The following is a 20,216-nucleotide window of genomic DNA, read 5'->3' on the forward strand; positions in this document are numbered from 1 at the left end:
GGGTGTCACCATTAGGTTCTGGAGGGTAACCAATAACAATGACAATAGCTTGTGTTTGAGGGGGGTCTGTGGGACCCCATTGACCATAAGTTCTCTTATTTTTTTGGATTCTATTAAGTCTGTCACCACAATAAGCAACATCTGTTAGGCTACACAAAAGGTCTTGCTGCCCACTACTACCAGGGTAGATACAGCATACATAAGAAAGCCCATGCTGTGTGAATGACCTGGTGTTTTGTGCAGGGTTGGCTATTGAGGTTCTAACTCCTCTCCTGGCTCGGGCTCGCTGCGTTCCTTGCATGTGTCATTCACTTAGTAAACTGCTTCTGCTGCTGCTGCTGCTGCTGCTGCTGCTGCTGCTGCCCATGTGCCCAGTGGGTGGTCACCAGACTCCCATATCTACAGATATATCTCTATATTCTTCAACATTAATATACATTAGCATAGTATTTTATTATTAAAGGGTGACTATGATGATTATATTCTTCAATAACTAATTATTCAAAGATCTAAATACCAACCCATTCTCTTTGGAAGAATTTAACAACTATTGTGAAATTAGTTTATGTTATCATTTTGATGACTAGGTTAGGAATGAGTAAGCCTAGAAGAGAAGCAAGCCCATTCCAGTTGCTCTGAGTTCCAGGCACATTTCTGACAGGACATAGTGTGGTGACACCACCCAAGCCAGAAGAATTACTCTCTGGGGAGGAAATGCCTCACTGCAAGGCTTCCTGCTGAGCCCAACCTGACTAGGAAGTCCTTAGCGTTGGGAAATGAGCTGTAGTTCTCTGTTGTAAATGGGGAGAGAGGAAGAAGAGAGGTTAGGCTCCCGAGTCTCTGGATTTTCAAATTTTCATGGGGTGTGGCTGTACTATGAAAGATGTAGTGGCTCAAAAATGCCAACACCCAGCGGGCGTGCAAGTGAGACACGCTGGTCACTATTGCGGTATGAACTTCAGCGCCTGCTTTTCTGTCTACAGGTCTACAGCTTCAAGGGGTACTGGGCAAAGCTGAGCTCCAACCTCGAGTACATCAAGTACACGAAGCCTCACTTACACTACCACAACAGCGTTGTGAGGAGAGAATGGCACAACCTGGTCTCTGAAGAGGTGAGCACGCAGCTGGCCCTAGAGACTGAGCGAGGCCAGCACAAGGCTGGCTCCTGCTGGTTGTGCTCTTCCTGTCACCAGGCTGCGCTGCCTCATGGCAGCCCAATGGGCAGCCAGGACAGCTTCTGCTGTCTGTTCTTTGGGGAAGAAATTGGAGTGAGGCAAGTGAAGGGGCACGTAGCACAACTATAAGAGAAGCACAGGAACATGCCTCAGATGCGGTTAGATTCCTTGAGCAGCTGAAAGTTTATTTAGAAAAATGTAGCTGTTCCTCAGTATGTGCTAAAGGTTGGGGGAGAAAGAACCAGTGAGACAGACTGTAAGGGGCTGACAGGGAGCTCTCTGGGGAATAGTTCTGTATTTTAATAGTACATAAAGCTCTGCAGCACATGATACAATGGCGTAGGACTAGACACATACTATACAATATCCAATTCCTGATTTTGACATTGTAGTATAGTTGTATCAGATAGGAACATTAACAGAGGCAGGATGAAGGGTTTCTTGTGATTATATTGTTTGAGAACAAAGTTTAATTTAAAACAATAGATGTTCTCATTACATGGGAAATAATATTATTTTTGAAGACTTTAACTACATTGCTTTTTGTTCTTGCTATTAAAAAAAGCTATCCATGAAATTTTCACCTTCTGTATTCCTGACATGTTTTCTCCCCTAGAAAACAGGAAAAAGAAGGTCCACGACGTACGTGAAGAACATCCTGGACAATGCAATCAAGTCAGTACAATCAAAGGACAGCTATGGCCAGCCTGGTGGGCTGCCTCTGTGGTACACCATGGTGGAGTGCCGTCCTTGGTCTCCTCAGACCACTGGGTGCTAGAGTTCCTAGTGGGAAAAGCTTCCGGGTCAAGCCTCTGTAGATTGGCACCCTGGAATGGGTGGTATAAGATGGATATAAGATGGTATAAGATGGATAAATGGTAAAGAAGGGAATACTTTTGAGGATGAAAATAGATAGCAGGCTGATTTAAGTTGTTGGTGGAGCTTGCTCTTATTTTGAGGGCATGTTTTCTGAGTAGATGAGTCATCCCAGAGTGCTGAAAGTGGAGGCCCGTCCCAGCAGCTGTTCCGTTTTCTGCCTCCATTATTTCCAATAACTGAGAGCTGCAATTTTTCTAAATAATTGCCGTTGCTGGCACTAAAGGGCTTTGAGATTTGTAATTGCTTAATGTGCCTTTTGGTACACTGATGTAAGTTTTTTAGTTTCCTGGTAGGCAGAGAAGAGCTTCTGCAGTGGTTTTGTGAGTCTTTAAAGAGGATATCTCTGTATGGTGTTGGGCTCTACATTTTTTAAATGATGTTTCCCTTGTAAATAACACATAATTTCTTTGCAGGGTAATTTCTAACATGGAAACGAGGATGTTGGGTAAGAAAAGACCTGTGCTAAAGTCCATGTCTTGTGTGCAATGTTGTTCTTCCTAACCAGTGGGTTGGCAAGAAAATCACTTGCAGCAGTGTAACGGGGTGTAATGGATAGCAGCAGCTTTAACATCGCCCTGGGAGAGTGACCACATAGCCAGGCCCCTGTGTATCTCGGCACTAGGACCTCCAGGTCAGCTGCCGAGTTGTTTTTGCAGAGGGAGTCCCTCCGTGCTGGCCTTCTGGTTTTGCTCACATCTCCGCTCAGAGCTGATCTAATTAGCATGGCCTCTGGCGGTACCGCGGGCACACTTGGCAGCTCTCCGCCTGAGCGGCCTCTGAAGCTCTCTGATCACATAGAGCCTTTGACTTGGATGTGCCTTCCTTTGGTTCATGCTGGGCCGTGCCCTGGGCTTGGTCCCAGGGGAGCAGTGTGGTTCTGTGGGATGGACACCAGCTTAGACTCCAGAGCTGTCACATGCCGACCATAAGTGCCTCGCACATTGTCCTCAGGGCTAGTGTGAGGGGAAAGGCAGGACGGACTGGTTCGTGTAGAGCATGCCGAGCCAGTGCCTCGTGTAGGCGTAAGGGATGTGGGCAGGAAGGGACTTAATGGAGAAGAGAGAGGCGGGGGAGGCTATCCAAGGCAGGTGTCAGCTAAATTAAGTCTTGACAGGCAAGGAGGGTTTTCTCTGTGGTAGCTGAGGAGAGAGAATGGTGAATATTTTCAGGTCCAAGCCTTTTTGATATTGATCATGCTTCATGAAGGCCAGCTTTCATCAAGGAAACTTTTTATCTACTCTTGTTTTATGGGCTTGGATGTTTTCATATATGTGGGGACCGTAATGAAAATTAATTTGGAGAGTGTGTAACAGCATACTCGACAGCTGTATACACAGCCCGGTGAGCCATGAAGGTGACTTATCTCCTTGGGGAACTAGCCATAACCTAGGTAACCAAACCATCCTTGCCCATAGCCAGGTACTGTGCCCTACCATACAGGGCATAAATGTGTGAGATACAAGGTCATCTTCCTGCTGTGGCTGAAAGTTGTGCAGTGTGGGAAACATTGTCGCTGTCTAAGGGAGGCTTTGGAGCCCTGCTTGGTGCCAGGCCTGCCATCGTCTTGCTGGGACAGTGTCTCCCAGTGTGCTTGAAAAACTTCACTTCCTGCCCCATGCTCTGCTCCACATGAAGAATGCTGTTGCTGCCTGAACCTGAATACTTCAAACCGAGGGTTGTTAAGCTCATATTCTGGCTGCTTTCATCATAATCCCGAGGGTTAAGATGGGTGGAGAAAGCATTCATCCTTAGGGGCCATAGAGCAGCCATGCCCTTGCAGAAGGAAGCATCAGCTTGTGGGTTCTGCCCTCTCACCTGCTCTGGGCCTCAGAGATCCTGAAAAACTCCTGCCCGCCTGCCCGCCTGCCCGCCTGCCCCCCTGCCCGCCCGCCCGCCAGGAAGTGACATTTGGTTTCACTGTCTCGCTGTTGCGATCTTCTCAGTCTTGCGCCCATCAGCCTTGTTTGCCCCAGTTATTGGCTGTGACATCAGTTCAGTAACTCTCAAGGCCACTGAACTATGGGGTCAGGAAGCAGAAGGGAACCATGCTGCCGTCCCTAGAGTTAGGCCTCTTGAGGGTAAGAGGCTCAAGTGAAGAACTGGCCTGCGGGGTTCAAGCCCACTTCCTGAACACTGCCCTTCTGATGGCTGCTCCTCTGTTCAATTTCAGAGCCAAAGTTAATACCCCTCTTACAAGAAGAAGACAGGCACCAGAGGCTGCTCATGGGCCTGGTAAGCAGTCTGTAAGCAAGCTTCTGCGGTGCCAGCAAGTGGTCCCAAGTGGGCAGGGACCAATGGCCGCTCGTTCTGAGGACATTTTCCATTAAGTATTCATCAAGTGCCAGCACTGTAGCCCCAGGTGTCCAGTGGTGAGCAGAACATGTGTGATCTCTACCCTCTTGGCATATACAGTCTAGTAAAGGAGACAAATTAGTCCCACAAATAAGCATGCATGTAATTAGTCACATGAGTAAGCATGTAATTATAAACTGTGGTAAGGAATACATTTGTATATATGCCTACATTCTGTGATTCTGGACATATGCCCCTGTTTTTAGCTTTTACGTGGGTTCTTGGGATTTGAACTCAGGTCCCCAGGCTTGTGTGACAATCTCTTCTAACCACTGAGCTCTCCATGGCTATTTTCATTTTTTGACTATCAAGTTGACAAAAATTTACAAATCATATTAACAAATTCAGGATACAGGGAATTGGCTATCCTCATGCCACACACCAAAGATTAGAACAAACTGTTTTGGTGGTGTCTTGCAGAAGCATGAGACCCAGTCAGTTTCCCCTCCAGGAACTGAATCTGATGTAGAGTTGTGGCCGTATCAAAACCCTTTTCCTCCCTTCCCTCACTTTACAATGAAACTCTGGAATGAGATGACGTTACTTCTGTGGCCAACTCTCATGCAAACTTTTCTTTCAGGTGTGTGCGTGTGTGCACATGTGCATGCTTGTGTGTAGTGTTACTAGCAATAGTGAAAGAACATGTACGGAGGAAATAGATCAATTTTAGTACTTTTCACAAAATTAAATACATCTAGTCATCAAAGCTAGTCTAAACTGTTTGCGGACACTAGGAAACTATCACATAGAAAGAAGCATTAGAGAGAGTGTGCATAGCTGAGCAGGGAGGCTACGATGCTCACGCACATGCAGAACTGTGAGATGCCTCTATTTTAATTTCAAATTTTATTTTGTCTATTTGTTTGAGCTAGGAGATGTGTCTCACATAGCCTGTTGGCCTTGAGACCACTGTGTACCTAAGAGTACCTGACGTTGAATTCCTGACCCTCCTGTTCATCCTCCCATATGTCAAGATTATATAAGCATTAGGCCAGCATTAATTTTCACCTTTATAGTCATGACAGAAAAGTTAAATAGCACAAAAGTCCATAGTATTTCTTAGAAGAAAACTAAGTCTGAAAGGCCAAGTGTACCAGCTCACGTGAGAGGCTGAATTGAAAGATGGTGACATTGTGTCTTGCTGAATCTTGAGGTCACACAGAATCCACTGAGATGGAAGGTTTATGCATGTGTGACGTCCCTGTACAGTCCTCACCAGTTTTCATTGCACAAAGATCTCTTTAGTTAAAACAACAACAACAACAAAAACCCTCTTGCTGAGCGGGCCTTTCAGGCCCGGAAGGACAGCAGGAGTGGAGAGCAGAGGAAGGAAAGGAAAGACATGAAGATGGAGGGCTAGGGATGCAAACCGCGGATGGGAGGGTGAGGCTCAGAGCAGATACAGAAGCCTGGAGACACAAGAATGAATCTTCATTACCTTCGCCTGTGAGGTGGGTGGTGTGGTGCAGATGTGGCACCTGCTGTATTTCCTTCAATGTCTGTCCTTCCAAGAGTCCCCACTGACACCCCCCCGACACACACACACACACACACACACACACACACACACACACACACACACACAGTCTTTGTCTCCATGGAGCACAGTCTCTCTGTGGATCACAGTCTCTCTGTGGATCACAGTCTCTCTGTGGATCACAGTCTCTCTATGGAGCACAGTCTCTCTGTGGAGCACAGTCTCTCTGTGGATCACAGTCTCTCTGTGGATCACAGTCTCTCTGTGGATCACAGTCATTCCATGGAGCACAGTCTCTCTGTGGATCACAGTCTCTCTGTGGATCACAGTCATTCCATGGAGCACAGTCTCTCTGTGGATCACAGTCTCTCTGTGGAGCACAGTCTCTCTGTGGAGCACAGTCTCTCTGTGGATCACAGTCTCTCTGTGGAGCACAGTCTCTCTGTGGATCACAGTCTCTCTGTGGAGCACAGTCTCTCTGTGGAGCACAGTCACTCTATGGAGCACAGTCTCTCTGTGGATCACAGTCACTCTATGGAGCACAGTCTCTCTGTGGATCACAGTCTCTGTGGATCACAGTCTCTCTATGGAGCACAGTCTCTCTGTGGAGCACAGTCTCTGTGGATCACAGTCTCTCTATGGAGCACAGTCTCTCTGTGGAGCACAGTCACTCTATGGAGCACAGTCTCTCTGTGGAGCACAGTCTCTCTGTGGAGCACAGTCTTTCCGTGGAGCACAGTCTCTCTGTGGAGCACAGTCTCTCTGTGGAGCACAGTCTCTGTGGAGCACAGTCTCTCTGTGGAGCACAGTCTCTCTGTGGAGCACAGTCTCTCTGTGGAGCACAGTCTCTCTGTGGAGCACAGTCTCTCTGTGGAGCACAGTCTCTCTGTGTTGGTCCTGCTATTTTCCCAGAGCTATTGGTGGCTAGGTTTCAAACAGGTGTAGACCCCAAAGCCTGTGACCTCAAAGCTGGTGCCTTCCACCGGCTTCTTTGGAGGATTCTCACCGGATTGAATGACTCCCAGTTGCCCCCCGGCTTTGGTTAAATCGTAAGAAGTTCTTCTGATTTGTTTCTGAAATGTTGGAATCATCGATTTACCTCAGCAGAGGGCAGTTAAAGAGTCATGTTCCTTTGGGATGGTGAGAGAAGAAGGTTTCCCTCAGATCAAGAGTTTTTCATGTTGATATGAAATATTAATAATGGCCCTAATTAAAATCAGCCGCAGGTGTGAATGGGGCTGTTGTGACTTACCCAGTACCTGTTCTGTTTCAGATGGTATCTGAGCTAAGAGACCATCTATTGAGACACCTACAGGGCGTAGAAAAGAAGAAAATTGAACAGATGGTTCTGGACTACATTTCAAAACTGGTTGGTTTCACTTTTTTTTTTCCTAATTTCAACTCTACCCTTAACTCTATGTCTAGTTCTCGAGGTGTCGGTCAGTGATCCTGTTGGTTGTTGTTTAATGTGTGTATGTTTGTGTGTTGTATGTGTGTGCATGTGTAAAGTGGGGTGGGAGTGCCCATGAGCCACAGGTTGACTTTAAGAATCATCCTCCATCACTTCCTGCCTTGGTTGTGGAAACAGGATCTTCCTGAACCTGGATCTCATCGATGCAGCTAGGCTGGCCAATGACTTCCAGGACTCTACTTGTCCCTCCCTGCCCCTCCGCTCCCCAGCCCTGAGGCTACAAATGCTAGGTGCTCTGCCTGACTTTTTACATGGTGCTGCGGATCCAAACCCAGCTCCTCGTTTGGCATGGCAGGCAGTTTGCTGACTGAGACATCTCCTGAGCACTCATCCCCACTTTGTATTTCAGGTTAGGTTTGGGAGATTTCCATCTTCACACTGGTATATTTGGTGCTATAGACTGAGAAAGGGGTAAAAAGAACAGCAAACAAAGAGAACTTGTGGGTGGAAGTGGTTTTCTGTCCCGTGCTCACTCATGGGAGCATAGACAATATGGCCAGGGCAGCAGCCAAGCGGCTTCAGTTGGCAACTTCCACCTCTTTATTAAACAGTGAGTGCTGACTTCTGTAGTGAAGGTTTATACAGAGAGGAGAGAGCTTGCACTTTAATCCCCAATTAGCTCCAAAGCCAATGGAGTCCAGCTTCCAGCTCAGCTCTGTCTCTCAGCTTCCAGCTCAGCTCTGTCTCTCAGCTTCCAGCTCAGCTCTGTCTCTCACCACATCTGCTAATGAGATGATGGTTCATTGCCTGTCAGCCATGTATTGAGATGCCATTATTCAAATGAATGACACCTGTTCATATGTAAATAGAAGTAATGTGATGAGGTTGGATTTCAGCCATTTTTGCTTTTTCAAAAAACACTGAAGCTGAAGTCTGGCCCTGTATAATCTAGAAATAATGTACTTGACAAATCAAAGTATTCAGCTACAAAGAAAAAGAATGTTCCATTATTTTTCCAAGTTTGAGTAAGACTAGTATGCAAATGAACCAGTGTATATGTGTGTGTATGTACATATATATATATATTTTTGCAGTGACTTTGAAAGATTAAATTTCTTAGCTAAGATCAAGAAAATCTGCTCAATTAATTTTCAAGTATTCTACCTTTATTGTAGTCATTAGTGACTTTTCATATTTGAAAATCTACTGAAAGATTTGGATTTCATAATTTAAACCTTATTTATTTATTATGCATGTGGGTGTTTTGTATGTATGTATGTCTGTGCACCATGTGCATGCCTGGTGCTCTCAAAGGCCAGAAGAGGGTATCAGATCCCCTACCAGAGTTATAGACAGTTGTGAGTTGCCATGTGGATGCTGGGAACCGAACCAGGGTCCTCTGGAGGAGCAGTCAGTGCTCTTAACTACTGAACTATCTCTCCAGCCCCAGTGAAGTTTATAATCTTAATATACTAGGAAAGGCTGGGTATTGTCATATAATGTTATTTGTAATCAGGGCATCCAGCCTCCTCTGTCTCTCTTGATAGAATGACAGTGAGGCACACATTAAGAATATGGTACTGACCCTCTCCACATCGACAGAAATGTTCTTAGTCATTTGTCTCTCTCTTCAAATAAAAGTCCTCTTTCGTTCTTTTGATCAGCCTTATGTTTTAAAGCGGTTCTGTTGATGAGTGCCAATATGCAAGGCTATTTGCTAGTGTTCTGAATCTTCACAGGAAGGGTAGGTTCCCCAAAGTCTCTGGTCATCGGTAATGATCAGGAGTTACTTGCTTGAAACCATCTCAAGCCAGCAAGGCATTGACGTACCTGTCATTTTTAGTATTGCTGGTAACCCAGGTAGCTCCTCCACCAAACAGCCTTGCCTCCTTATGCCACAAGGCCAGCTGTGAGCACCACTACAGCCACACCTTTGTGATTGGACAGAGTTAGACAGAGTGGGAATGAGGGAGTGTTTTTCCACACCAGGTATTGGCAGGCAATACATGGCTCTCAGCTCAGGCTGAGACAGGGACCTTCTTGAAACTTAAGTGCATTGGCTTAAAGAACCTGTCATACTGAGGAGGCTTCCTTTCGAAACCATCACCAACAAAGCTGGCCCAGGAGCCCACCTCTCCGTGACACAGGTGCCCTTTGAAGACCTGTGTTTCCCTCTCTGTATGTCTGGTGGCTTTGTCATTTGTATGTCCTTAGCTGGGGCTGTTTATGGTGGAGCTTAACTGTAGATCTCATTTGAGCCTCTCTACTTTTTTCTTTTTTTTTTTTTTCTCATGTAATCTTGATGACGTCTGTGGCATTTTTTATATACGTCCATTTGTTCATTTGTGGCATGGTGATGGCTGCAGTCATTGGGAACAGCTTTCAGAGCACGAGAAGCTCCCAGTGTTGTATCAGTTGACTTGAAGTTTCTCACCATCTAAAGTGCTAAGAATTTCCATTCTAGCATTTTTCCTTACTGTACTTAGTCACATGTAAGTTTTCACGCTAGTTTGTGCCAACTCCTAGAGCCAAAAGGCCTGAAAATGGTGCCTGTGCTGACCCAGAAACACTGTGCTTCTTACCCAGCTTGCCCAGTTGCAACCAGCCACGCCCACTATGCTGGTCTAAAGAGGGTGGCTAGGCAGTCTTTCTGGAAACACGTTCAAGGAAGTTGCTGTAGAGCGTGATGGTATTGTCTACATGTAGCTTGGTTCCAGCCAGAGAATCCTGTACCACTGAGGCTGTGCATGGAGTTCCTTTCTTCCTGGCTTCCTGCTCCTACTCTGCATGCAGGTTCACTAGTCCGTGGTGGACAGCCTTGTGGAGACTGCCCTACTGCTGACAAACTTGTAAAATTAGAATAGGTTTCTAGATAAAAGCCCTAAGCCAAGAAGGCATCTTGTTTGGGTGATATAGTGCTGATTTGTTGAGCACTGGCTCCAGGGAGTGACTTGACTAATTTTTACAACAACCCTATGAAAGCACTTCCTCTCATGTCACAGAAAAAGACACTGAGATTTGGAGAGGATGTGCTAGGGAGACACAGTTCCACAGAACCTGGCCCTGATGTCGTCTTTCCCCACAGCTCACATACCCACTCTATGCTACTCTGTCATCTTTCACTCAGCTCTCAGCCCTGGCAGTGTGGCAGGCTGACAACTCAGCCATTGGCATCTGACCTTCACTGATGGGTAAGGGTCTGTGTGGATGGAGGAGCCAGTTAGCTGTGCAATGGGACATTGCCAGCATAGACAGAGGGGACTCTGTTCAGTGGGGCATGTTTCCAGTCTCTCCTTCAGAAAGGCTAGTTGTATGGTGTGCCTGGTCACAGCCTGAATGCCAACGGTCTTGGATGTGCAGTCAGAGCTGCAGAGGGGCAGCTGGGAGGGCCTTGAAGGGAAGGATGCAAGCTGTGGTTCACGAAGCCTCTCTCCTTCTAGCTGAATCTCATTTGGTGCATGCTGGAAACCAGTTGGAGGAAACACAGTGTGCATCCTTGGGTTTTCCACCTGTACGCAAGTATTTTTCAGTCTCCTTTATCATGGTGTACAAAGAGCTAGTAGTAACTGCCTGTTCTAGAAAAGCCCCTTTGAAATGTTAGTCCAAAGAGGTGCTCTCCAGCCCCGCCACCATCTGTCTTAGTTTTATACTCAGAATTCAAGGGTACTTCAGCTGTCCTCTATGGCATGTGGTTGATGAGGAGGGAGAGACACACGAGCCCACTACTTCCAAGAAGGGAAATTTCAGTTAATGTAATTTGTAATTGTGAGCCCTCTGAGTGTGGTGTGAGATTCTGTGCTTTAGGTTACAGGCCAGTCTCTCATTTCTCGGGCATTTCATAGGGATCGCTGCAGGGTACTCAGAGCCACTGCTCGGGACTAACAGGGTGCGTGGCTGACATCCTACTTCTTTGTTTTTACCCAGCAATGACCATGGCAGTGCTGCAGATTTTGAAGTCTTTCATCTCATGACCAGGATTTTGGATGCTGCTAACAGCCTGTGTTGCCCTCTGCCTCCTGGTGAGTCTTGGCTCCTTGGTTGTTTGGTGTAATAGAGTGGTTTTTCACAAGGTCTCCAGATAGCAGCACCCGTGTGTCCTCAGCGGCAGGCCCTGGTGGAGGGCTCCCCGACTGCTAACTCCACTGTTACAGCCTCTCGGAAGCGGTTCCAGTCAGTGCCCATGTGCACGTCTAGCTGAACTTGCACCAATGGTGCCGTTGCAGGGAATGTGCTCCTTTGCTTCAGGCCTGCTTTACTGTATGGAGAGGCCTGAAGGTAAACACAAAGGAGGGGTGTCTGGCTGGGTGTCAAGTGTCAGGGTGGCCCCTGAGTGCTTAGGGGCTGGGAGGTTTTTTTCAGGATTTTGAAAAAAGACCTAATCAGGCTTCAAAATACTCTTAGCATGTGTGTGTACAATTATTCATATAAGTGGTCATTAGACCAGTCGGTGAATGTGTGGAGTAACTATTTCATGTCAGGTAATACTCGAGGAATGAAAGCAGTTACAAACACTAGTGGGAGTGGAATAGGATGACGTTTGCATAAATCAGACTGATGTAAGAAATGCATAAGCTCCTGTTTGCCATAAACATCTGCCCTGTGTTTACCGTTTTCTTTCCTATAGGAAAGAAACGGGAGAGCAACCCTTTTAACATTTTAGATGTGCAGCCCAGTGTCGTCTGTCGGCACAGTGTGGCATAATGCCTCTCTAGAGCGTTACCATCTCACAAACAACTTCTCACATTCCACGGACAGCAGCTTCCCTTCCTGTCTCTGGCCTGGGCCACCACCTTTCTGTTGTTTCTGTGACTCTACTTTAGACCATTCTTAAATAGACTCTTGCAGTATTTGTCTCTCCTGTGACTGGCTTATTTCAACCTTCATACTACCCTCCAGATCCATTCATTTGTCATGGATGACAAGATTTCTTCCTTTTTAAAGCTGAGTAACATTACACATTTGTGTATTTTACATATTATTTACCTGTTTATTAGTGAGCTTTTATGTATCTTGGCTAGTGTGAATAGTTTAATGAAATTAGTGTACAAATCTATTTAAATATCTTGACTTTAATTCTTTTGGGTACTCAGAAAGATTATGGGATCATATGCTGATTCCATTTTTAGTTTCTTTGAAGAGATTCATGCAGTCTTTCGTAGTGGCTGCATTATATATTCCCACCAACAGTGTACAAGGGTCTGCATTTCTCCACACTGTTTCCAGTATTCACCCCTGTTTTAGATGCTGAGAGTAGGAGGTGATATTCACTGTGGTTTTATTTATATTTCACTGATTAGTGATATTGACTATCTCTCCATGTAACTCTTGGCTAGTTGTATGGCTTCTTTAGGAAAACAAAAACAAAAACAAAAACAAAAACCTCTGTTTAGGTCTTCTACGTGCTTAATACAATCAGTTGTTGTCTTGCTATCAATTTATTTATTTTTATGTTTTGGATATTAGCCCCTTATCAGATTTCTGTTTTACAAATATTTTCTCCCTCATTTTGTAGCTATTCTATTACCTGTAAATGGAGGCAGAGTTTTTCTGCCCTACTGACTGGTCCCAAATAAATACACAAAAGCTTATATTAATTATAGAATGCTTGGTCACTAGCTCAGGCTTATTATTAACTAGCTCTTGCATTAAAATAACCCATTTCTATTAATCCATGTGGCTGTAGCTTTACCAGTTCCCTGGCATCTTGCTTCTTGGGCTTGTGTCTCTCTCAGCTCCGCCCTTCTTCATCACAGTCCTCAGTTTGATTGTCCCACCTAACTTTATCCTGCCTTGCTATTGGTCAAACAGCTTTATTATTAACCAATGAAAGTAATACATATTCACAGCATACAGAAGGATCATCTCACAGCACTTCCTCCTTTCTGTCTAATCAAAAAGGAAGGTTTTAACTTTAACATAGTAAAATTACATACAGCAAAAACAGTTATCAAACAGGAATTATAGTTACAATATCCAGTCTATTTGTATTTGGCAAAATTAAATCAATCACCTATCTTATCTTTGTGAGTCTAAAGTTTTGTATCTAATTTATCTTTTATCATAACCAAGGAAAACTATAATTATAACTATCTAGTCTTCAACTCCATCAGGCTACAGAAGGATGTAGTGTTACCTAATGACAGGGACATCAAGCCGCATGGACAGTCCCCCAGAGTTCCTCTGTAATGTTGGGGCATCCAACTCTAGCCTTACAGGCCTAGCATATCTAACAGAATGAGAGTGATGCATATTCATAGCTTATGTATTCTGTAAGGATTTTACTATCATTTTTAAATCATTTTAAAAATCTATGACTGTTTTTTCCCTTTTTTTTCTCTTCTTCCCTTTTTTTCCCAAGCCTATGCATATTTTTTAAACACACTGTGACCCATGTAGAGGCCTTTTTGTCTGAATCTGTTCTTACTCTGTATCTTTAACCCTTTTTGTCTGAGCAAAAACCTTAAATCCACCTCGCAGCATGCTGCTGGGAGCCGCCTCTGTACCGCAGCCCATGTGAGACTGTGGGAATCCTCCATGCTGCAGCTCAAGCCTGCACACCACAGCCAGGGGATGTGTCTCTATACCAGGGCCCACATGAGAGACATAAACTAGGAAGCTGCTCTTGGTTCCGGTTTTTGTGTGTCTAAAACCCCTGTTTTTAAAGCGTCCTCAGGCTTTATGTAGATGTATGTGAGCCATGTTGGAGCACCATTTGTAAACCGTCCCTACCACCAGATCCCAAATAAACTCACAAAAGCTTATATTAATTACAGAATTTTTGACTGTTAGCTAAGGCTTATTATTAACTAGCTCTTACATTTAAATGAACCTGTTTCTATTAATCTATGTATTGCCACGTGGTCCGTGGCTTCACTGGGTTCTCTGGCATCTTGCTGTTTGGGCAGGTGGCTTGTGTCTCTCTCGACTCTGCTCTTCTTCATTCCAGTCCTCAGTCTGGTTGTCCCTCCTAACTTTATCCTGCCTGGCTAGTGACCAAACAGCTTTATTATTAACCAATGAGAGCAATACATATTCACAGCATACAGAAGGATCATCCCACAGCATTTTGCTTTCCTTTGCCCCTGAGGCCCTCAACCCCATGCCCCCAACTTCACTGCTCAGGTAGTTCAGGACGGCTTCAAACTTCTGCAGCCAGCACTGGCCATGAACTCCTGATCCTCTTAGCATTACTCCAAGTGCTGGGATTACAGATATGATTCACCATGCCGTACATGGCTTCTCCTTTTCTATTAAATGCTATTATTTTTCATATGATAAGTGAAGAGAGGGTGAAGTGGCACTGGAGTGCGTGTGTGTGTGTGTGTGTGTGTGTGTGTGTGTACGTGTGTGTGCGTGTGTGTGTGCGCTGTGTGCGTATGTGTGCGTGTGCGCTTGTGCGTGCGTGTGCATGTGCGTGTGCGTGTGCGTGTGCGTGTGTGTGTGTGTGTGTGTGTGTGTGTGCGTGTACAAGGGATTAATATATGCATGTGTATAAGGGTGCTTGCTTTTCAGGTTTATAGGACTAGTGAGCATTGTTTGAGTTTCAAGAGTCAAACACTTAAATAAAAGAAAGGAGTGAAGAAGTGGCAAATAGAGTTTTGTTTGGGGGTTTCTGTTTGTTTGTTCTGATATTTCTCTCCCTGGCTACAGCAGCCCTGGAGGATGAGGATTAATGGGATGGAACTGATGGCTAGTTATAGTCTATGTGCTCTGCTGAGAGATGACATACAGAGATGAGGCCGTGACTAGGCCAGTGCACTTGGGACCATACCAATGGAGCAGATGAAGGGTCACTGGGACGTTCAGCATGTACACAGGATTGGAGAAGGAATTTTGAATCCTGGAATAGGATTTTATGATCTAGTTTAAATGCTTTTTCAGGAATAATTTTTGACTTTATTAGTATGGGAAAGAATTTCCAAGTCCACATGAAAACATTAGTGTTGGTTAGTAATACTATAATTTGTTTTGAACTGGGGACCTAGTGAACTCAGTCTATTTTAGCCCATTCACATCTACTTGAGGACAACATCTGCACATCATCTGACCCTTGATGTTGCCAGGAATTAGGACTGTTCTGCTGCTCATGACTCATATGCTCAGAGAAAAAAATGCCGTGATTTCTCAGAATGCAAACCCCACTCACTGAGCGTCATTTGTCCTGCCATATCCCTGAGAGCAGGCAATGGTTCTCTGTCAGCCCTGCATCCAGTCAGTTGATAAGCATGTACATATTGCCACGGAACTCTTGCTGTACTGGCTAGTTTTATGTCAATTTGACATAAGCTAGAGTCATCTGAGAGGAGGGAACCTCAGTTGAAAAATTGCCTCCATAAGATTGGGGTGTAGGCAAGTCTATAGGGCATTTTCTTAGTTAGCAGTTGATGGAGGAAGGTCCAACCCATGGTGGGTGGCGCCATCCCTAGGCTGGAGTCCTGGGTTCTATAAGAAAGCAGGTTGAACAAGAAATGAGGAACAAATCAGTAAGGAGCACTCCTCCATGGTCTCTGCATCAGCTCCTGCCTCCAGGTTCCTACCCTGTTTGAGTTCCTGTCCCTGTGACCTTTGATGATGAACTGTGATGTGGAAGTGAAAGGGGAAATAAACCCTTTCCTCCCCAAGTTGCTTTGGTTATGGTGTTTCATCACAGCATTGGAAACCCTAACTAGGACACTTGGCTTCCTCTTCATTCCCCCTGGTGTCCCAGTCCCTCTCGTACCTGTCCAGGCCACAGTGTTCTCACGGGTCTAATCCATTCTTTGTCTGTTGGTGTAGTAACATTCCAAAAGCAAAATTCAGTTCTTCTTTTATCATACTCAAAAGCTTTCAGTGTTTCCTCAAAGTTTCCTGGATTGATAAATTCCTTGATAGCATTCAGCATTGGGTCCACGATGTATGTACACATGGCATGGAACTGGTCACATGTAAATATGTCCTTATTCTTATGATGAATTAGTTGCTACTTCTACCATACTGCAAAGTGAACAAGAGCGGTGATGTCACTACTACTCACCCCTGCTTAGTATATGAGAGGGTGCTGAATCAATTCACTTTGTCCAAATCTACCATTAATCATTGCTTTCTATCATCAGATTTCAACGCAAATGATCACCTCATGTTTCTGAATGCACCCATACTCTCTCACCTGAGGTCTGTTCATATCATTCTATTAACTCAGCTATTAGTTACTGAGGTAGCATGATCCTCTGGTTAAGAACTACAATCCCACAGTCCATTTCAGGCGATTTCAACCTCTTTCTTACTATTTATAGGATACAGGGAAGTTTCCCAGCTCCTGTGAATCTCAGTTTTCCCATCTATTGATTGCATCTGATAGTGTTGGGTGTGGAACAGGTGGGCCAATGCTCACTTAGCGTGTATCCAGTGTTAACCATGCTGTACCATGTGCTGGCCTCTATACACCTGCCCTATTCCTTTTAATAGCCCAGAAGGAAAGGTCAGTGGCTCCATTTTAGGGATGACGAAAGGAAATTCAGAAAGGCCAGTTACTTAGAGTTGGTTACTTAAATACCAGTATAGCATAGGTCTGTTCTGCTGCCTCTGGCATTTTCAACACACTAAATAGAGATCTCTTCAAAGATCTCCAAGATGCTGACATTCCAAAGAGGGGTGTTCTTATTCTCACTGGGTCTGGAATCTTCTTCTGTGTATCTTGCTTTTGTTCATTGTCACTGGTAGGTGACCAGAGCTCTGGGGTTTAGCCCTACTCAGGAGACTTGGGCTTGAGAGAGAGAGCAAGGCTTCATTTCTACTGAGTTCTTACAGAGTCTGATCTGGTTATACCATCCACATTTCTTCTTTTCTATAATTTAGTCCAAGTAGACTCCAAAAGTCTTTCTCTATGAGATGACCAGAGAGTGGGCATACAAACTGTTGCCATCAGGTCCTAGGTTTTGTTTTGTTTTTTTCATCCTTCAGCAAAATGGTCCCCATCCTAACAACCTTTTAGCTTGGGTCTATGGAGTTTCAACATCTGTTATGAAAGATGGTAAAATAATACTGACCAGGAACTTATTCTATAACCACTGTGGTACTCAGTTGTGGTTACACAGGAAGGGGACTTGGACTTTGTCTTAAGAGGTCAGCTGATCCAGAGCTCAGGCCTCATTCACATGCCTGAGTCATTTCCTCTGGAGCCGGAAGTGCTGGCCGCTCACGTCTGCGCTTGCCCCATTCACCCTAGGTTTCCACTCTCTGCACGTGATTCTTGGTGTGCACTGTCTCCCTTTGTACAACCTGCTGCACCTCATTGACAATGGGGTCCTGTTGCTCACTGAAACAGCAGTCAGAAGACTTGTGAAAGGTAAGCAGCAATGGGGTTTACCAGAGGGTGGATTTCAGGCAGGACACCCTCAGGATTGCCTTCTGGGTATGACACTCAGAAATGTCCCATTCACCGCTCGATGGTCTGCAGTATATACTGATGTCCTTTTTTCTGAAACAAGGTTTCCCTGTGTGGCCTTGACTGTCCTGGAACTCACTCTGTAGCCCAGGCTGGCCTCGAACTCACTGAGATCTACCTGCTTCTGCCTCCCAAGTGCTGGGATTAAAGCCATACACCATCACTGCCTGCAAGTTCTTTTTATTTGAACATGTATCACTTTATTTTCTCCTTTTACTGGGCCCTACAAATTCTTAGCACAGCCCCCTTCCTGAAACCATCCCCTCAGGCCAGCTGAAAGTGTGTCAGCTCTTCTAGAGGTCCTGAAGAACTTGAGTCCATGCACTGTTGTTAGGTTTGTTTTCTCTATCTGAGAGTAAAAAGAGCCTGGGAGACTACGAATTTGTTTTTTAAGAAAGTATTATGAACACCTTACTTTCAGCTAATTAATTTTGTCATTCTCAAAATTAGACTTGAAATGCGAGAAAAACTAATGAGAGATACAGTGCTTGTGTGAACCTGACCATTATGGTCTGCTTGCAATCTTTCTCATGTAAGTCATTCATGCATGTATTAGCGTCTGCATTCTTCAGAGTACCTTATGCTTCAAGTTAGTGGATGAAATCCTCAGTGACTGGCAGCCTATTGCAAAATAAAAGCCCCCTTCAGTCCGAGTCACAACTAAAGCTTTCAAAACATCACTAGCTGTGAATGCAGGTTCTCAGGAGGAAACACTAGGGATTTAAAACTTTCTGAGGTATTAAAATTGGTATCTCTATCTTATCTGTTAATCTCTAACTTTCTTGTAGATCTGGACAATTCAGAAAAAAATGAAAAGCTAAAATTCAGCATCATTGTGCGGCTTCCTCCGGTAATCCTGAAATTTTCTCTCCAGCCTCATCCACCCCCTCCTTCCATTTGCCTTTTGTAAGAAGATAGTTTTCTTGTAGGCTGAAATCATTAAATTATTTCACTTTTTAGCCCTTTCCATGAAATCTCATCCATCTATTTATGAAGCATGTGGTTCTGGGGCGTCGTGCTGTGGGCACAGTGTATACAGACAGTTTACCCGTCTCTTCTCTTGGGTCGCCACACTGATATTTACCTCAGAGTCTGGGTGGGAGGGAGGGGAAAAGTGCTTTTGACATTAAACTGATAAGACATTCAAATCCAGGTGAGGTCAAGGGTGCTCCAGAACTGCATTTCCCATCCTGTTACATTCTGAGCACAGGCAGACATGACCAGGTCAAAAGAATGAAGAGCATGTGAGGAAACTGTCGGGAAGGCACTCCTTGCTCTTTTGTGGGGCTATTAGCTCTCAGAGTCAGAAATGTGAAGAAATTCCACAGCAAGGTCTTTCAGCCCTCTGACTTTGCGAACTTCCTGACCCAAAGAACCTGGCCAGTGTGCTGTTTACACCAAGAGCACTGGGACCTTTGGCCCCAGCCATCCTCTGCCCCTTGACTTTCTGGACCTGACGGTCTTGCCTTGTGGCTGTCACTCCTGTCACAGGCTTCCTGAGAACAAAGTACCCCCTTTCCATGGCTCTGTCTCCCTGAGGAACAGTAGTGATGTTTAGTTTGGTCTCCAAATCTGACCTTTTTTTGACCCATATTAATTAGGGTGTTTAACGTTTCTAGGGCAGATAATGGGAGAGAAACCGACATAAGTCCATAGCACCTTTAGTTTCCCGTCAGGGCTGCCATGCTCATCTCCAACTTTGAAGGATCTCAAGTTCAACATCACCCCAGAAAAAAAGGAATTTGGCATCATTGATGTAAAATTGCTCCTCAAGTTGAGGAAAGTTGAAGGAGTATTTATGAAAACTTCAGAAGCATGTCTCAGGAGCTTGGCCTCTCTCCAACAGTCACGATTCACAGAGGTTCTACATTTGAGAGTAGCTAGCCCTTTGGGAATAACAGTTTGAAGTTAAAAGTAGGTATGTGGTCTGTTCCGTGCACTGTGACCTATACTCTCCTCTGTGATTTCCAACTGCACTGCAGCTTATTGGCCGGAAGGTCTGCCGGCTCTGGGACCATCCCATGAGTTCCAACAGCATTTCACGGAACCATGTGGCGCAGCTGCTGAAGAACTACAGGAGAAAGGTAAGTCTATGTGAGACCCAGACAGTGAGTGTTCTGCGGATCCACCTGACGTTTCTACATACCCCGATAAACACAGTTCTGTTTTTGATCATTTTATTTAAAGTTGGGTATGTCTTGGAGAAGCAATTACTGTATAGGGGTGTTTTCTCTTTCAGCCTCGACACTCTATGATTGGCAAGTCATCATTCCCAGTAGAATTTCTGCCTCTGAACTACTTCATTGAAACTCTGACCAGCCTGGAGTCTTCCCACCAAGGTAGCTGTTCCTCTGCTCCTAGGACTTCCCTTGACACGTCAGTCATTCTCCAGTGACAGCTTGTATTGTTTCTTTCCCTAAACGCCCCCTTACAAGTTATGTCCTTACTAACACTGATTTTCATTAGAGAGAATACTGTACCTCCTAAATTACCCAAGGA

The 20,216-nt window shown here is 45.0% G+C and overlaps 1 protein-coding gene across 7 annotated transcripts in view; it reads left to right on the top strand.

Moving 5' to 3' along the window:
• Gsap (gamma-secretase activating protein) overlaps positions 1-20,216 on the top strand; it is a 97,931-nt gene that overhangs the window by 76,170 nt on the left and 1,545 nt on the right. For all 7 annotated transcript variants that reach the window (XM_076565958.1, XM_006991059.4, XM_042272901.2 and 4 more), the window contains 11 exons: positions 984-1,112; positions 1,792-1,850; positions 2,468-2,499; positions 4,225-4,286; positions 7,157-7,252; positions 10,735-10,805; positions 11,219-11,313; positions 17,499-17,618; positions 18,506-18,567; positions 19,700-19,801; positions 19,957-20,056. In XM_076565958.1, the coding sequence (XP_076422073.1) occupies positions 984-1,112; positions 1,792-1,850; positions 2,468-2,499; positions 4,225-4,286; positions 7,157-7,252; positions 10,735-10,805; positions 11,219-11,313; positions 17,499-17,618; positions 18,506-18,567; positions 19,700-19,801; positions 19,957-20,056 (928 nt within the window). The remainder of the gene's footprint in view (positions 1-983; positions 1,113-1,791; positions 1,851-2,467; positions 2,500-4,224; positions 4,287-7,156; positions 7,253-10,734; positions 10,806-11,218; positions 11,314-17,498; positions 17,619-18,505; positions 18,568-19,699; positions 19,802-19,956; positions 20,057-20,216) is intronic.

This window comes from Peromyscus maniculatus, chromosome 3, assembly GCF_049852395.1.
Source record: "Peromyscus maniculatus bairdii isolate BWxNUB_F1_BW_parent chromosome 3, HU_Pman_BW_mat_3.1, whole genome shotgun sequence".
In the NCBI taxonomy this organism is placed as follows: domain Eukaryota; kingdom Metazoa; phylum Chordata; class Mammalia; order Rodentia; family Cricetidae; genus Peromyscus; species Peromyscus maniculatus.